The 18,002-nt window shown below is 47.7% G+C and overlaps 3 protein-coding genes across 6 annotated transcripts in view; 2 read left to right on the top strand and 1 right to left on the bottom strand.

Annotated features, from left to right (window-relative positions):
- Positions 1–326: 326 nt before the first annotated feature.
- inc (BTB/POZ domain-containing protein inc) lies at positions 327–5,755 on the bottom strand. Of its 2 annotated transcripts, XM_001355392.4 has the most exons (6): positions 5,230–5,755; positions 4,870–5,157; positions 3,229–3,414; positions 3,084–3,149; positions 2,832–3,022; positions 327–2,315 (listed from the first exon to the last, which is right to left on the bottom strand). In XM_001355392.4, the coding sequence occupies exons 2-6, from the start codon at positions 5,053–5,055 to the stop codon at positions 2,303–2,305; spliced, it is 642 nt and encodes a 213-aa protein (XP_001355428.2). In that variant the 5' UTR covers positions 5,056–5,157; positions 5,230–5,755; the 3' UTR covers positions 327–2,302. The 2 variants fall into 2 exon arrangements, with proteins under 2 accessions (XP_001355428.2, XP_033238438.1); XM_033382547.1 differs by having other exon boundaries at positions 4,870–5,755.
- A 728-nt stretch (positions 5,756–6,483) lies between these two features.
- On the top strand, positions 6,484–7,218 carry LOC6902080 (uncharacterized). Its single transcript, XM_002133575.3, has 3 exons — positions 6,484–6,697; positions 6,761–6,994; positions 7,073–7,218. The coding sequence occupies exons 1-3, from the start codon at positions 6,595–6,597 to the stop codon at positions 7,123–7,125; spliced, it is 390 nt and encodes a 129-aa protein (XP_002133611.1). The 5' UTR covers positions 6,484–6,594; the 3' UTR covers positions 7,126–7,218.
- Positions 7,219–12,921: 5,703 nt separating this feature from the next.
- Nmdar2 (NMDA receptor 2) overlaps positions 12,922–18,002 on the top strand; it is a 29,761-nt gene continuing 24,680 nt past the window's right edge. For all 3 annotated transcript variants that reach the window (XM_015185662.2, XM_001355393.4, XM_015185660.2), the window contains exon 1: positions 12,922–13,336. The gene's annotated coding sequence lies outside the window, so the exon portion shown is untranslated. The remainder of the gene's footprint in view (positions 13,337–18,002) is intronic.

Raw genomic sequence — 18,002 nt, 5'->3', positions numbered from 1 at the left:
ATCGAGTATCCACACCTCTGCCAAGTGCTTAGCTTTAAAAGCTTTTCTTTTGCGACTCCAGGAAAGTCCTTCTTGCTCCTCTAAAAGCCTTTCTGGACTTGCCAGCCCCAAACAAGAGAGCAAACGGGTTTTGAGTTGTTTTTTTAGAAAAGGGTTCAGAGTTTATTTATATAATGTGTATATATATATATATTTAAATTTGCGAGTCGAATCCTCCAGGACCCACTGGATTGGTATTGCAAGAAGCGCAGTTCAATTGACCTGCCTCATCCTCATTTTCATTATCAGCAAGAGGGTTGGGTATACATATGTAGATACATGGTAGATGTATTGTATGTAGGTTTATTCATAACTTTGTGAGAACGGGTGTGAGTACATCCTTATTTTTGGGGGGGAATTACAATGTTTGAAGAGGCTTGTTTGAAAAGTGTTAGGGTCGTATTACTTCAGCATTGTCTGAATCTTTATCTATATATTTATCATTTGCAGTTGCCTGTTGCTTCGTTTTGCTGAGAGTCGTATTCTCGGAGGCTTTCATCTTTCATCTTCTCTGATCTTTTCGGCACTAATACATGCTAGGCTAGTGTAAAGGGTTCTCCACCGAAAGTTAATCCTCGTAAGCATAAGTTATACTCTATATAATCCACACTGGCACCTGCCGTGCCGTGCCGTAAAATAATTCAAAATGGATACAAAATGGGTATGAGTAGGTAGCGACGTTCTGTATCGTTATCAATTTGTTTTTGTGTATAAATTAATATCTATTTAAAATTATATACATCCATGTACTTATCATATCATATCATGCATATCCTGTACAAAACGCCGCCGGATAGGTTTCTTGCTCACTTCTCAATCGTCATCTTCAAAATTTCTTGCCTAAACCTCATTTACATTTTCATTCTCATTTACATGAATCATTTTCCCAACTTCTTTCTTTGAGTGCGAGTTCACATAAATTCAGTCGTGATTCAATTTGTTTTTAACTTCTCTTCATTTAGTTGACAATTTTGTTTTGTTTTATTATTTTAATTGTGTCTGCATTTTATACACCTTCTAAATAAAGCTCAAGGTAGTGAACCGGGCGCTACACGGCACTCAACTCAACACAACACAACATACAACGAGGGACTTCCTGTGTCCGTTTTACAATATGCTCAATGCTCTATGCTCTGTGTGTGTTTAACATAACACTCGGACATGTCAGACATGTAAATGCAGCTCGAACTTAGTGTACCGAAAGTAAATTGCTTAGACCTGCTTAGACCAAGGGAATCGCGACCTAACACAGCGACTATTATCTGGGTGCAATCTGCCCGCCGCAGCAAAGTGTAAGCTGTCAGCGTCAATGAGGCAGCTGTCCACTTTATTGTAAGCACGATAAAAACTATTAACACTAGCTCTACAAAACAACATCCTGCTGTCTTCTGTCTGTCCTCTGCTCTCTGCACTACTGGTGTATGTGTATTTTGCCGTCGCCTTAGCTTATTGTGTCTCCAGCAGATCCGTCTGTTGCAGACTGGATGCCACTGGTGTGTGCGTGTTTATCTAAGCTAAAGCTAAAGCTGGTGTCGGTGTACCCACTGTACGGTGTACGGCTGTACGGCTGTATGGCCGTACGGTGTACTGATGCGGCTGCTCCATGTCTCCCCTCCATCTTGAGTATCCGCAATCGCATCCGTATCGTCATCCCTATTCCTGTCTGGCAGTGGAGTGCATCGAAGCAAACAAAAGTGGTTTCTATCTTAGTTTTGTGCGTGTTTGTTTAGTTTTGTTTTTGTTGTTTTTACTACAAGTTGAACACATGCACTCGCGCACACACAACGTGCTTCACTGTACTATGCTGTACTGTACTATACTGTAATGTACTGTACAGTGGAGACAAGCACATCACGTACACGCAAGAGGGAATCGTAGTATTATTGGCTGTTAACTTTTGTCTTGAGTGGAAATGGAGCGTACAATATATGTGTATGGGTTCGATCGATTCCGTCAATTTTTATGTAGAATTTTGCTTCTTACTTCAGATTGATTTGATCTGATTTTGATGATTCAAATGTGCGGTGCAATGTTGTTGTTTTGAGCATCTATGCAATGACTTTGGCTGGGGCTGGGGCTGTGGTGGCTGCTTAATGCGCTTGGCTGAACGTGATGTGTGGTGAGAATTTCCATAATTTTTCTTCCAATTGATAGTCCGAATTTCTGTTGTCTGTTGTCTGCTGATTGTGTTCTGTAGAGTGATGTATTTTGATTATAGTGGGGATTACGGTTTGCAGGGATTGGATGTGAACATATAGTGTGTTTAAATTCCAAGACTGCAATTAGACAGAGAAAGAAATAGAGAGAGAGAGAGAGTCAGGTTAGGGCTTTGATTTCAAAATTCCGGTACAAATCGGGAGACTTCCGGTGGGGAGACGACACGTACATATAGATTGCCTTATATACTAAGCAGATCCATATATATACTAAATACTTATGCGTGTATCTATAAAGTATTACTCATGAATACATTGTGCGTTTGCTAACAAAGCGTTTGGGGACAAAAAGTCACAAAATCGACTAATTTCGCATAATGTATAAATATACATATATGTATGTATTACTATAGAAGAGATCGTATAAATGTGCAAGTTCTTCTGTTTCTCTTTCGTGCTGCGGCTCCTACATATATATATCTTATCTGTCGGTGGTCACAAGACCCGACAATCAAGTGGCGGCCACAGCCAATTGCAGGCGATAACAGTGCCCCCTTCCCGTGTAGGTGTGTGTGGGGGCAAAAGTGAAACAGAGCGAGAGAGTGCGCTCGCTCGCTTTCTAGCTTGCTTGCTTACATTCGCGATCCTTTCTGCTGCAGAACTTTGGCCCGGTCGCTAGGCTCTAGCTCGCGGCCGGCCGTGGTGCCACACTCCTTGGACACCACGCAGAGGAACTCATTGCTATCGAAGGGGCCGTAAGCGGAGTACTGTGTGCCGACGCTGATCAGCTGCTCGAACCGCCAGCCATCCGATAGGGTTGAGATCATCTAGAACAAGAGCGAAAATGTTTGGTTGGCGCTAAAAAACGGACCACTGAACCACACTCACCTGGGTCAGTTCTTGCTCGCGGCACTGTAGCACACGATAAACGCGCTTCTTGTCCGCATGCGGTCTCTAAAAAAGTGGAAAGCAATATCAGTGTGGATCTGTCTCAACCGAGATGTCATGTTGATCATCGGGCCAATTTTCTCACCTGATCCCTGTGGTTGATGCACTCCTTGAGCAGTGCTATCATTTGTGTCACATTATAAAACTCGGCCTCTTCCAGCACACCCTCCTCGGAGACGCCATCAAGTACGAGCTTGCCATGTCTCAGATAATTGAGAACGGGCGCAAAGTACTTGGGGTCTCTGTCGATCAAATATGCTCCAGTCTCATCCTGCAATATAAACGACAGAACATTAGTCACTCATATCCGCCAGTTGTCCATTTCTGGTATTGGAAAAGCGTCACTTTCGAGTAATGCGGACTGTCACTGTCACTGTCAGCTTTACAGGTGGGGGCTGTGCCTGTTCCTGAGCATGATTTCGATTTCTTAGTTCCTAGTTGCATTTGCAACTTTTTACTGCACCATGGGCCCAGCTGTCTCGCCATTCTACCTGCGGGTGAACTTGTCTACAATCCCCATACCCAAACCCATCCTCTCCCCTTCATCATCATTAACAACAGCAGCAGGAGCAGCAGAATGAATGACAAGCAGACGCCACGGGATGTTGTCTTGTTGTTGCTTTGTCGTAGTCGTTGGCTTTTATTTTGGTTTGAAACCATTTAAGCACCCGGATAGGCATAGGTAATGGATTAGGAGGCGAGGCAAGGGGCAGGGCCAGCTTTAATTGACGGGGAGGTGAATTAAATCAATAGCAAAGGCGCGGGCGCGGGCACGGGCGCACAGTAACAACAACATGGCTAAACTTTTTATTGAAAACTATTTGTACATCGCAGAGAGTGGGTAGTGTGGAGAAACGAGGGGGGAATGCCCAGTGGCAGTGGCAGCGCCAGTGCCAGTGTCCGCTGTCGAAGTTGTTTATTGTTTATACCAAATGGAAAATCATTCACACTCTCGTTATGTGTGTTTCAGGAATTTCGTTCAAATTTATTTATGCAGAGCGGGACCGTAGCGAAGCAGTGGAATGGCCAATGTTTGCGATGTTCATACTTTGATTATTATTGGCATGGATGATGATTACTGACGGTGGTGGTGCCTTTTGTTTTGCTGTACCACCCACCGCGACCTTCGCCCGTCCATCCACCTCCCCCATGGCACAGAGCACAGTACAGCGCCAAGGACTCCAGCGCACCAGCCAAATCGGGGCCCTGTCACAGTAAACTAGTTCGAAGCAAGGTCGATTAAATATAAGGCAGGATAGTTTATTTGCCATTCTCTACCTCGGACCAATGCTATTGGTTGCTCTCTTGTACGCCTTACCTTTTATTTAATATACCTTTTACGAAAAAGAACTAGACACACACATACAAACACCCACACGCCCACGGCTGCAACTGCAGTTAATGTGGTGTGCGGCGTATCTCTATCTCTTGCTATCTCTTTCTCTCTCGCCCATGGCCACTGCTTTAGCCTGCGTCCCAGAAAAATCGTTGTTCTTGCTGTTGCTTCCCCTGCATGACCTGCATTGGGTCATGCTGGTTTGCTGGTGTGTTACTGCGTGTGTGTGTGTGGGTGCGTTAATGTGTACAAATTTCGGTGTTAGGTTTTTATTACTATAATTATATCCCTCCGCGCTAATATACCAAAAAGAGGACGGACTCTGTGTGGACGGTGGACACACAGTGAGGTCTATAAATATGATATGTGGCATACACTATAAGAACTCACCTGATCCGATATCAAATCGCTGTCCTCCTGTATAAGACGGGACAGAAACGAATTTGGGTCACGGGAGAGCGTTGTTTTGGTGGTCAGAAAGTAGGTTCCACCCACATTTAGCTTGACCCACTGGTCGGTGCCCTGTTTCCTCGGCACATTGGGACTTTTTCTCGAATTTATGAACACGATGCTCATGTTGTTATTGTTGTAGTAGCTGCTGCTGCTGGTGGATTGCTTCGGCTGATGGCGATGATGATGTTTCGTCTGATGCTGATGCGACGCCGTCTTCCTGCCGTGCTATGGGTGAAGGTGGGATATAGATATGGATGCCAAGCGAATGTGCGAGTGTGTAGAAGCAGTTGCACCTGCCTGCAGCTTTGCAGTTATGAGTTCTCTTCTATCGCTTTGTTATTGTCCCACGTTTTGCTTTCCTTGCCAGCGTTCGCCTTGAATCTTTATTCTAGTCCCTTGCTTTTGGCTTCTCTGCCCTCCACGTGCAGTTGCAGTTGCGGTTTTGATTACAATTTCGGTTTCAGTTTCAGCTCTAGCTCATGCTTTACTGGCTTCACTTGCGTCTCTTTGTTGCGTTTTGTTGACTTCCCTCGCTCTACGCTGCGCTGCGCTGCCTTACTTTGCTGCTGATATGCCTTCCTTGTGCCCTGGGCTCTTCCGACTTCTGCTGTGTCCGCTCGCTCCAGTTCCTGTGCTCTCTTGTTTGATTCGCTCGCGCCCTATTTTTCCTATTTCTGATGGGCACCGTTGTATGTCCGTTTAATTTGCCTCGAATCGCGTCGTCTGATTTTTTTTCATTTAAAAAAATAATACACTTCCTAATCAGTGTGACCGCGGACTTATCGATGAAACATATACGGTCCGACCCTTAGAAGTATACCGAAACATACCGTCTTACTTTAAAAATATACCGTAAATACACTGACGAGCTCAAGTTCTATTATACATATTCCTCGTTTTTGATATTCCGTCGAATATTAGTAGCTATGTAGAACATTTAGCCATGCCCACATAATTTGAGCCGATTAATGAATCAATTTTCTAGTTAACTGGCTTATTCTAAATAATTGCTTTTATTGGATTTCTATATAACGTTAAAAATTAATATTAATAAATATATGAAATCGACAAAATATACTATTATATACTGATATACCGTAAATATACCGTCGGTTCAATTATGACCCCAAAAAATACCGAAAATTTTTTTGAAAAAACCGTAAACGGTCACCCTGTTCCTCATACCATTGCACCAGTGTGACCGCGAACTTGGCGATAAAATATACTGAAAATAAGTAAAAATTTTCAAAATATACCGTAAATATACCGATTAACAGAAAATATACCTACAACTCGATTTCGACGTCAAAATATAAATAAAAGTATATTATATACCGTAAATGGTGTCCCCGCATTGCAGTTCTATAACAATCGAGTGTCTCCATCGATACTATCGACATTTTAGCGAACATTGGTACTTTTCTACTCACAGGGCTGCATTCCCACACATATCGATAGTTCCGCCACTCGCTCACAGTCAACAGATGGCTGCTATGCAACTGCTTACGTGACCAAAGGCAGTTAGGTTTTTGAATTTGAGTTCGAATATTTCAGCAATGACGTGCCGCTCCCACATTCCACGCATCTATCGATCTCGCGTCTAATCGGCCTCACCACGCTCTCGCAGTCGGCGTGCGGCAACAGTGTGGACAAGTAATAAAAATGAATCTTCTGCCGCTTATGTTGCTTTTGGTTTTGGCCTGTGCCAGCGTCTGGCCGTTTCCCATGTTGTACAAGCGTAATCCCGACGAGAAGTACGAGGCAGGTGAGTGAATTCAAAGAGACCGTCGCGTCAGTCTACTTATGTACGTCATTCCTGCTTCCGTAGATCTAGTGCCTGTCTCCTCTACCGTCATCCCGCTCACAGTGCTCGAGGTGAGCTACGGGGCTGGCGGCAAGCCCAGCGAGGCTTACAAGGCGGCCTATCTGCGCAAGCTGCGCAAGCAGGTTCTCCAGCGGTCCGACAAAGGGGAGAAGGAGCTGAATGAGGAAGTTCCCACTGTCCTGGGCTTGGCCGTAGACTCTCCATCCTCCGATCTAGCCGCTCCAGCCCTAATCACAGGTGAGCAGACAGACACCTGGGCATATTTTCTTATTTCTGACTCATTCGGGGTCTGGTCTGGTCTGGTTTGGTTTGCAGTGAAGTCGCAGCAACTGGAGGCAGCGAGCAGGGCCAAAGTCAAGGCCGTCTGAGCAGCTACCATGGAGGTGGACCGGACTGGTCCGGACTGTGCTGTGTGATGTCATGGCGTGCGTGGAATAAACAACAGCACCAATCTTCGCAAATCTTGTTTTTGCTGCGGCCTGATTGGGCGTTTGCGAATCTGCGTTGGCGTTGGTCTGTGGGCTGGGATGACGACGCAGTGGCAATGGAAGTGGCTGCCAGTAGAAGAAGACCAGACCATACCAAAGCAGAGCAGGCAGGGCAAACGGCAGAAGGGCAAAAGCATGGTAGGAAGGAAGCTGCTCCGAAAGGAAGGATATTTGTCGACAATGAAATCGAATCAAATCTAATGAACAAGAGCCCAACCCGGGGTCGGTCGTCGTCTGAATTGTGAGCATGATTCGATTGTCATTTCCTGCCCCCAGAAGGATGGCGAATAATGATGATGAGATAAGCTCCATAACTGGCGAGGACATTAGCAACAGATTCGTAGTAGTTCAAGATGGATAAGTAGATGGAGATTGAAAAGTCGGGGAGAATACGGAGCAACGGAGACTGGCTGAGAAAAGGCTGAGAGGGCGAAAAGAGAGTTCGTGCAAGGCAAACATTTCCCATTCCTTTTGAGGCCAGTTAGTCAATACGAGCACCCTCTCCACGCTCGCTTCGCCTCTCCACCTCATTAGTCAGTCTGACAGTTGGCCGCTTTTTTGCTTTCAGGACTCAGGTGGAGACTCTTCCGTCTGCCTGTCAAAACGGAGGCTGTTGCCTGCCTACTTGCCTGCCTGCCTTGCTGCCTGCCTGCTCTTTTTTCTACCTGACGTCTTTGACCAGCTTTCTCCCTGCTTTGTCCGCTTATGGTCGGGGCTTTGTTTGCAGCCGTCAATGTAGCTGTCATGGGCACAAGTCACAAGTTTGCGGGAGCTACAGACGTGCCACTAGCAAAGCGAGCACAGCAAAGAATACGATGCTCGAAAGTATGCAGCCGCCCCGTGCGTACAATGCATTCCGTATCCGCATCCGCATCCGTATCCGTGTCCGTGTCCGTATCCGTGACTGGCTGATTAGGTAGAATGAGGTGTTCCTGGCAGCCAACTATTTACACTATTTATGCACCCGCCCCGTACTCAGGCACGTACTTAATTTGAGTACAAAGACAGTACCCGCAAAAGGAAAGAACTCTCATGTTTCGGAATTGAGTTTATGTGGATTGAGACTCCTCAGAAGGAGCTGCAGCTTCCTCAGTTCGTAAGATGCGTGGGGCAGAGAAGTGTAAACTACACGTAAATAATGTTATCACTGTCTTCACCCTCCTCTCGTTTCCCCTTGAAGCACACTTCATTAGGCCTGGCCTGCGTTTTGCCTTTTGCCTTTTGCGTTTCGCGTTTCAGTTTTCAGATTGCTGTTGCTGTTGCCTTGCTGTTTGATCTGTATGTTTCGTGGGCCACTTACCACATGCCTACCTCTACCTCTCCCTTCTCCGCTCTTTTGAGCTTCACTGAACGCATTAATAGCTCGCGATTTCAATACGAAATGTAAATAACGCGTATACGCCTACGCGTCCCCCCATTGAGATCTGGCTCGCCCTGGTTTTTGTGCCGCTTCTCCTCAATGAACAGTGGACTATACGGCAAGGTAAGGCCAGTCCAAGGGAGCCGCCTTCATTTGGCGGCCTTCACTCGGCTTCGTTCTGGTCTTAGGTGAGGGCGAATGCCAAAAAACGAAAAATAATAATAGATACATATAGCACACCCAGATGGGTGGGACCTGTCGTACCTTATATTCAATATGCCTTGCTTCGGCTGCTGTTGACAACAATCAGCGACAGAAGCAGATGAAATCGAATGTCAAATCGAATGACGTGTGATGTAATCGGTTTCTCTTTGTCTCTTTTGTGTCATAACACAGATGATTCCACCATTTCGATGCGAGCGACGCGTCGCTGGAATCTGTTCGAGCAGAAAGATTTCCAGTAAGTATGCTTTGAATAGAGTACATTCAAAGCTGAAGCCAGTCCCCAACAGATGTTGGCAATGTTTTGGTACAGGTCAAGAACTTTTCCGCCTAAGTGTCCACCATGCCAAACAAAAATATGTCAATAAAGCAGGCATTTCCATGTAATTCTGTCCCGATAATAGTTTCTAAATTCATTGAAAGTTTTCTAATTTAACCGATTCAATTATAATTTCATTAACTTTAATGTGAAAACTTTAATTTCTTTCGGCATTTTTAATAGCTGTGTTTTCCCTTATTATTATCTGCCATAAAAGGGTGATTCTTGATAAAAGTTCTGCCAGCAAGTATTTTCATGATATTGAAGATTATTGATTTTGAAAAAATCTAAAAAAAAAATCAATTTCGGCAAACTGTATATTGATGTTGTATATTGGATTGAAAATAGATAAACGGGAAAGGTTGTTTGTCAAATATCTTTAAAAATGTACACTCAATATTTTATGTGATAGTACAAAAAATGTTCTGCTTTTGGTAACGTAGTGCCAGGTAGTTCGATTGTTCTCATGCCTATATTTAATGTGCAATTTAGACACAGAGCTATAATAAAAACACTCATATTTCCAAGAAAATAAAGTCCAGGTTAGAGTCTGTTGGGTTTTGGCCAGAGGGAATCAGAAAATTGGATCTTGCCAAAAGACTTAGGACGTCGGGGTTTCCCTTTTATTTTTGTGAAACAAAACTACACGTTTCTCGTACTCTTCCCCCCTCCTGATAGTCAGAGCTTTGATCAAGGGACGTCCAGTCGTATCCCTTCGTAGGGCTCAGCGAGGCCCTACTGTAGGGATGTCCAGCCTTTTCCCCGATCAAACAGGTCCGGCACAAAACAACACAACACAAAAGAAACAGGGAATTCCGAGCCCAGCGGTACCCGGGGGCGATGAAATGTCATTAAGTTCGAAATTTGTTTGGTTTTGTTTTTGTTGGGGATTTCGCCGGCCCATTGGGGAGGGCATGGGGTGTTATGGGGTGTGGCAGGGCGTGATCTAATTGCGGATTTGGGTCGTCGTGTTCTCGGCTGAAACGGAGTGCGGACTGCGGACTGTGGAGTGTGGAGTGCAGTTGTTGGTTGGCCAGCTGCTCATCTGTTCATTTGTTTATTCCGTTCGGTTGTTCGGTTTTCCAGCCGCCGTGTTTGTTCTGCACTCATTTAACGATTCTGCGGCGCCCAGAAGTATGCAGCACGCCATATTATGCAAATGAGGGTGGGTAAGGGTTATGGTTAGGGTTAGGCTTGGGGTTAGGGTAAGGGTACGGATACGGGTACGGGTACGGCAGACAGTGGGGAAACCTAATTGACGCGCGTCCTGTGGGTGGGGATGTCCCGTATCCGTGTCCAGAATCATCCTGTAACTGGAGCAGCAATCAATGATGTGTAAAATTACTTTAAAGGTGTTCCTCGTCCTGCCCCGCCCCGATTCGTGTACCCCTCCAGACACTACCCTCTTCCCATTCTCCACCCATTCTTGCATGTCTGAAGGAAGACGGAAGGGAGAGAGAAAGAAAGAGAGACAGAGAGAGACTGGGAGAGTATGCTAGAAAAGGAACAGAAATTTCTTTTAAACGCTTCGAACTTTCCCAAAACTTTGATGATGTGGCCTATCTCTCTCTCTCTCTCTCTCTCTCTCTCTCTCTCTGTCTTCCTCTCTTTCAGTCTCTATATATGCTTACTTTGATATGGAGCATATTCGAGGCAGACGCTGAAGGAGGAGGAGGAGGAGGAGGAATGCGAGAACCCTTCAGACTTCACAGAGATGCCTCGCAGGCAACATCGGCCAAAAGAAATCAGCGTCAGGCAAACACAATTTTACTAAATACACACAAACACATACACGAAGGCAGGCAGGCAGGCACGCACACACAAACGACCACACGCACACCACTATGATAGAAAGTCAGAATATAATGCAAACGAAATTTGAATGCCAAACGAAATTAGAAGAAGTCAAAGGGAAGAGCCGATAAGCAGGAGGGGAGTAGTCCCATCCATTCCATGTACCATGTACCATCCATCCTCATCCCCAAAATCATCGAGCGACGTAATTAATCGAGTTTCGAATGCGACTAAATCGCAATCGCATCCATCAAAGACGCCAAACTTCCCAAACAAAAAGAAGCGATCGAACGGTGTGGAACGGAATGGAACCACGGATGCGAGGAAGCGAAGAAGGGTGAGGAGGAGTGGCCGGAACAGGAGCCATGGCAGCGGCATCCAATCATCTATCATAGACAGGACGCCGATGCCCCCTCCTCTCACCATTCATATAATCAAGGAATACACGTCGCTATCTTATTCTGGGAGCTGCGTTTTTACAGGCAATTTATTAATTTGGCAAGTTAGGCCTAGGCCACAGACAGAGACACGGACACAGACACAGACAGAGACAGAGACAGAGACAGAGACAATTAAAAGACAAGGACAGGGAAAGCCGCAAAACGTTTACCCACTGCTCGGAAATCCAAACCGAAAAACCGAAACCAAAGCCCAGACCCCCAGACCCAAGACCCTAGACCCGAAAACCGAAACCAAAAGCCGAAGGAGAGAGCTGGCAGCGCCTTAAGCCGAGAGGGCTCGAGCAGGAGCAGGGCCTGAACAGTGGTTCAGGCCTGCTCTAATGGGGAAACCTCAATCCAGTGGCAAGTGGCGGCGGCATTCCCGACGGGTGGCTAACCACAGTGCCAGGAACAGAACCAAGGACCAGGAATAGGACTAGGACTAGGACTAGGACCAGACTCCGAGCCGAGCCGAGCTGAGCGAGTCGAGCGGGATGGCTCTCTATTGTTGCCGCCTGGCTGCGCAGGGAGCAAGCCGCAAAGGATTCAATTAAAGAAGTTGCACCGCACCGAACTTCCAAGCAGCAGAAGCAGAATCAGAAGCAGAAGAAGCAGCAGAGGCGGCAGCAGCAGCAGATTCGGAGGCAAAGTGCGCATAATCAAAACAAATCAACACGTGGTTTTCCTGGCCACCAGTCCAACATTTGAGCACTTGAACACACAGTGGAGGAGCAGCAGTCGAGGTCGAGGCAAGGACCAGACGGAGCCACCACCCCGCCCTCGGCAATCCTCTGCCGCGCCCCCTTTCCTGCTGCCGCTCATCGCATGCGGCGCAGGCGCAGAAGTCTAAAGGCGGAACTCCGTTTGGGCAGGGAGAGCGTTGCCAGACTGTCAGATACGTGCTCTGGACAGGGGTCCGCCCAAAAGTGCACCCTTATCACCGTTTGTGTAAATGTTTTTTGCTTTATTTTCTACAAGTTTTCTCTTAATAAATTTTGATTTCTTAATTTCTGAAGATGCTTTACATTCCCAACTGAGTGGCAACGATGCGCGCGAGAGTGAACTGGGCTTGGCACGAAGCAAGCTGCCGCGGAGAGAGAATAAGAGCGTGACAGAAAGAGAGAAAGCGAGAAGGCGAGAGCGCCGAGTAGGAGTAGGAGTAAGAGTGAGAGCAGGAGCGGGAGCGGGAGCAGGAGCAGCAGTAGCAGTATTACGTATACGCTGCAGAGAGGGCGTGTTACAAGCCTCTTTGACGCAAGCCGAAAAGAAAACGAAACGAAATCGAAATCGAAATCCTGCTCTCCCGCTCTCTTCTTTGACATTGACAATGCTCTCCCTCGGACTCACCCCACCCCCTATCCCCCCGCCCCATCGCTTTGGACCATGGAGAGTTTTAGGAATAGACGGGAAAAATCGTGCACACACTTACACAGCCGTCGTCCTTTCCCGTCGCTCTGTGTCCCTCCGTCCATGTGTTGGTGTGTAAATTTCGTAATCAGCTTCGTGGATGGTTCGTGGATGTGGATGCTAGATGCTGCTGCTGCTGCTGCGGAGGATGCTGGGCCCGGGTTGGCAGTGCCATTCGGTGGCTCCTCGCATACAGTCCGCAAAGCGCGCATACCGTAAGCGGGCATCAAAGGCATCCTTCGAAACGGCAGTCAGCGAAATCGCGCGACGATAGCGAAACGGTGACGGTGACGCTGACGGAGACGGAGACGGAAACGGAGACGGACACTGCTGTGTCCTGTGTGGCTTGGACCGCGTTGAATGGACCCATGCTCTGACCACCTGACCCAGACCCCAGACCACGACTACGACCACGACTACGACCACGACGACAAGCCCTCAGACATTGCAGACGACACAACGTCGGAAAGCGTCGGACAGCATCGTCGGACTGACCAACTGACCAAGTGAGCCACTGCACTAGACGCCAGCCCCACCAGCCATGCGAGCGTAAGCAAAGCCTCTGGAGTTACACTCCCTTCCCCCCGTCTCTGATCCATACCAGCGTCCCACCCCCTTGAGTGGGAGAATCGGACGTCCCCGCCCTTGCCAATCCGATTGTGTTTTGTTTTATAACAAAAGCAGGAACAATAGTCATAAGAATACGAATAAAAACACAAGGAATACCGAACAATAGAAATGCAAAAAGTTCAAATAAATATAGGAAAAATAGCAAAAGGACATACATAGACGAGCAGCACAAGGACAAGGCGAGAAAATGATGGAAAAATATTAGCAGCAAAAAAAAAAGAAGAAAAAAAATAGATGTAATTTTTTTCGGTTTTTTTCTTTTTTTGGGCGTGTATGTGTACGTGCCTGTGTTTGTGAGTTTTAGTGGCTCTGTTTTGTGTGCCTGTGTGCGTGAGTCCCGTGTCCGTGTGTCCGTGTGCCCGTGTGCCCGTGTCTGTGTGGATGCTGCGTCGTCGTCATCGTCGTCGTTGTCGTTGTCGCTGTCGTTGTCGTTGTGCGTATCTTTGAATTTTTGGGTGTGGACTTGTTTCATGTTTCAGTTTCCAGTCGTTGGCTTCGTCTCAGCCCCTCAGCCCCCATCTCAGACTGCTCTCGGGCAACTGGCACCCCTTTACCCGCTCAAAAACTTGTACGCTAACAAAAGCTACGAAACAAAATCATAAAAATAATCCTGGTACAAAAAAAGTGCAATGAAAACAGAGAGATACGCAGTCGCTGCCAGTGCTCTATCATTATTTTATTTTGTTTTTGTTCATGTGTGTGTGTGTGTGTGTGTATGAGTGTGCAAAAACAACAACAACAGCAACAGAAAAAATGGCGGAAAAGCATCCCAAAAAGTGCCGAAGAAAAACAACACGAGAAAAGCCAAAACAAAAGCCATGCCCCCAACAACGCTCCCCCGCGACACATTTTTAATTAAGCGCCGCCTTGGTGCATGCCCCACACACATGCCGTGTCCCTGCCCCCTCCTTTCGCCCCACACAAAGTTTGAGAATTTTATTATTTTGAAATTTGTGCGCTAATTCGTGGCAGAAGGCCAAGCGGTGGAACCGCAGCCTTGAAGGGGGCTTTTGGCGCGCATTCCTCACCACCCGCCCCTGTCGTCCCCTGATGCAACCAGAGGGTAAACAGAGGTTCCATCACGGTGCTATGGAACATCCCCTGATGGTATTTTTAGACCCTCATTGCCGTAAGGCCGTAGATCCCGTCACTGAGTATTAATGCTACTCCATTGGCACATGCCGTAACAATTAAGTGCACTCTTAGCTTGGGCATCCATTCCGTGAATTATTAAGGGTGTCTCACTTGACCCACGACAGTAGCAGCAGCAGCAGGAGCAGCAGTAGCAGGAGCAGCAGCAGCCACAGGACACATCCAGGACACGGCCAGAACACCCAAAGCACTCGAAGGTCAGCCCATCATGACCTCTTGTGGTTGGTGTCGTTGTTGTCGTTGCTGTCGTTGTCGTTGTCGTTCTCGCTGTCTCCGTTGCGGTTGTTGGCCAACAACTGCTGCTTTTGACTCAAACTTTTGGCCCAAACACACACAGGAAGAGTGAAAGTAGGGGGTGAGGAGCAGTGCAACGAACAACTGCAACAGTTCCTCCATGTTGTTTTGCAATGGGATTTGCATTCGTCCAACTTTCGGGGGGGGAAGCAAACTTTTGTTTGCTTGTTGTTTTGGCGGCACAACAATACAGGCAATTGCTGGGGATGAGAGGAGAGGCGAGGAGAGGAGATGAGGGGTGGCGTGAGCAACAGAGGGTGTGCAGAGGAATGCAGAGGGGAAATCCGAAGCACCAGTAAGTCTGATCTAATGAATTAGGTGCCAGGCCAGGCTAGGACAGGACAAGACAGGGCAGGACCTGGACAAGCCGGGACGGACGCGTACAGGGGTTGGGTGGGGCACCATCATCAGTGTCGGAAAGATAAGACGAGGCAATTTTTCACGCCTGACGCACATTTTCTCGGCCTTTTCCCTTGCTGCTGGTGCTGCTCCAGCTTCTACTCCTATTCTGTCCTGCTCCTCTTTCCTTTCGAGAAACAAAAAACGTGAAAAACTCTCGCCCCTCCCCCACCACAAAACGTTGACAGAAAACGTTTGGCCAAAAACTAATAAGCAAACAGCGTAGTGGAGAGAAGAGGAGAGGATGGGAGGGGAGAAGCAGACAAGGAGTCCAGGCTGACAGCGGTCGACGCACTGTCAAATTAGACATAGTCCTGCAGCCCCCCAGCCTCTGCCTCTGCCGGCCCTACCATCCTGAGCCCCAGTCTTAACCCGTTCAGCGCTGGCCAAACAAGGATCTGTTGTCTGGCAACGATAAAGCACGGCAAGGACCTTCCAAAGCAGGGGCTAAGCAGGGCGGATGGAACGGACAAATAAATAAATAGATTGCATTTGTGGGCGTGGCTCGCTTTGCTGAAAGAAGAAAGAAGGAGAGTGTAGAGAAAGGGGCAGAGAATGAAGGCCGCGGTAGAGAAAGAGGCCGAGGCGGTGGTAGAGCCAGATGGAGTGGGGAGGGCGAGGAGGAGTTGTAGAAGTTGTAGAACCGATGTTGAAAAGTAAATAACTGTCAAAAAGGGTTCAAGACCTGCGAGGGATAAGTATACGTGTTCGTGTATGTGTGCCTGTGCGTGTGCGTGTGTGTGTATATCCGACAGGCGTTTGTAGGGTTGTGCATAGCCAGGCATAGTCGTGGCCGTGCCTCAAAGATGTGTCCAGCAAAAGTCATAAACTCAAACACAAATACAAGCCAAAGCACGCACACAGAGAGAAGAAGATACACAAACGTATGATGATAATGCCATTGTATCTACCCCAAAGGGTATTCAACAGAAGGTAAGGCATACCCAGAGGGCTGCTGGATACAGTGGCACTCCAGCCATGCCCCGCATTGAATATAGCTTGGCCACAGCCAAGGATGGATCCCACAGCGATAGAGAGAGATAGCCAAGGAGTCCAGAGCAACAAACATTTTCAATCAAAAGTTTAATACGCCGTGAATTCATTACACGTCCGATGAATGATGGTACCGCCCTCCGTCCGACCACCCACCACCCAACAGGACACAGAACTATCCAACAGAAGACAGCCTTAGAGAAGCCTCCCCATAGGACGTAGCGGGGCAGGCGTATGAGGGCTAGGGGCTCTGGGGTATGGCTCATGAGGGGATGTGTCTGTTATTTTGGTTTTCTTTTCTCATAAGATACAATTTATTGCCGCCGTCATGTACGAAAAGTACGAAACACATGTAGACACACAGGCAAACGCACACACACACAGAGAGAGAGAGAGAGAGAGAGAGAGAAGAGAAGAGAAGAGAGACGAAGATGAAGCGAAAGTAAGAGAAGAAGAAGACATTTTACGGCCATCACCCCACCAAAAAACACACCCAAAACACGCACACACATGAGTATGAGTATGAGTATGAGTATTAGTATTAGTATTAGTATGAGTATGAGAGTTGGATGAGCCTTAGAAGCCCATGACCTTCTGCGTCTTTGGCGGCCATTGCATGTGAAGGAGCAGCAGCATTCCATGTTGCTGCTCCCATTGTGCCCCCAAACAAAGTAATCACTCTTTTGTCCTAGAGAAAGAAGCGAGAGAGAGTGGGAGAGTGCGAGAGGGGGAGAAGGGGGGAGACGGGGAGGCTGCTTGCTTATTGACAGTCAGGCAGTTAAGTGTCAAAACACAGTTTAAGCCAGACCCGAGAGCGGTGTCCTCCGAGAGCAGTAGCAGGAGCAGGCACCGCGGGGGCAGACAACCGACAAATTATAAGCCCAAAAAAGAGCTGCTGCCAGAAAACAGAAACAAGAACGAGACGAAAATGAAATGAAGTCGAGAGGCAGCGGCACAACTTGCTGACGCAGGAGCCCTGTCCCGGCCACCTCCACCCCTTCCAGGCCCCGCCCGGATTCCATTCGCAGCGCCATGTATTCGATGATGACACGAGGCCGCAGCAGGCGACGCCCAAAGCCAGGGCCAGGGCGAAGTCAGACCGACAACCGACCCAGCAAAGCCCCAAACATCCAAACATGGAAACTACCACTGTAACCAGGAACCAGCAGCAGCGAGAGGCAGAAACCAGCATCAGCAAGAGACAGCCGCCGCAATATGTGCGGATATTAATGATGATGACTATCATAATGGATGCGCCTCCCCGTGCCCTTGCCCGTACCCGTGCCCGTGCCCGTGCCCGTCTCCGCTAGAGGGGCATGGCCACACCCTTAGTCCGGCAGGCAGGCAAGCAGGCCGCTTTCCGATTCCTGATTTCTGTTTCCGCCATTGCGCTGTTTTCCCGCCTACCAGTTTCGGTTTCGGTTTCTGTTTCAGTTTCGGTTTTTGCTGCTGGCAACATTCAAAATTCAAAGTGAAAATTTCACGAGCAATTGCCGAACTGCCCCCCGCGGGGCGCCCACAGGAAGCAAAGGGGGAAAGGAATAGGGTACAGGGGACGCGGATGTATGTGGAGCTGCGATTATGCGGACCAGTGTCGCATTTAATTTATGTAGAAAAGCAAGCTGCGCTCAAATTGAATTCAAGTGAAACAAGAACAAGAAAGGCAGGCCCACGTCGAGGAGTCGAGGCCCCGAATACCCTAGACACAGAGAAACGTCTATTTGAATGCTAAGACGGCTGCTTCCTA

The sequence above is a fragment of the Drosophila pseudoobscura genome, chromosome X (assembly GCF_009870125.1).
Source record: "Drosophila pseudoobscura strain MV-25-SWS-2005 chromosome X, UCI_Dpse_MV25, whole genome shotgun sequence".
Taxonomy (NCBI): Eukaryota; Metazoa; Arthropoda; class Insecta; order Diptera; family Drosophilidae; genus Drosophila; species Drosophila pseudoobscura.
Note: the sequence above shows the minus strand (reverse complement) of the source record. Positions and strands in the feature narration are given on the sequence as shown.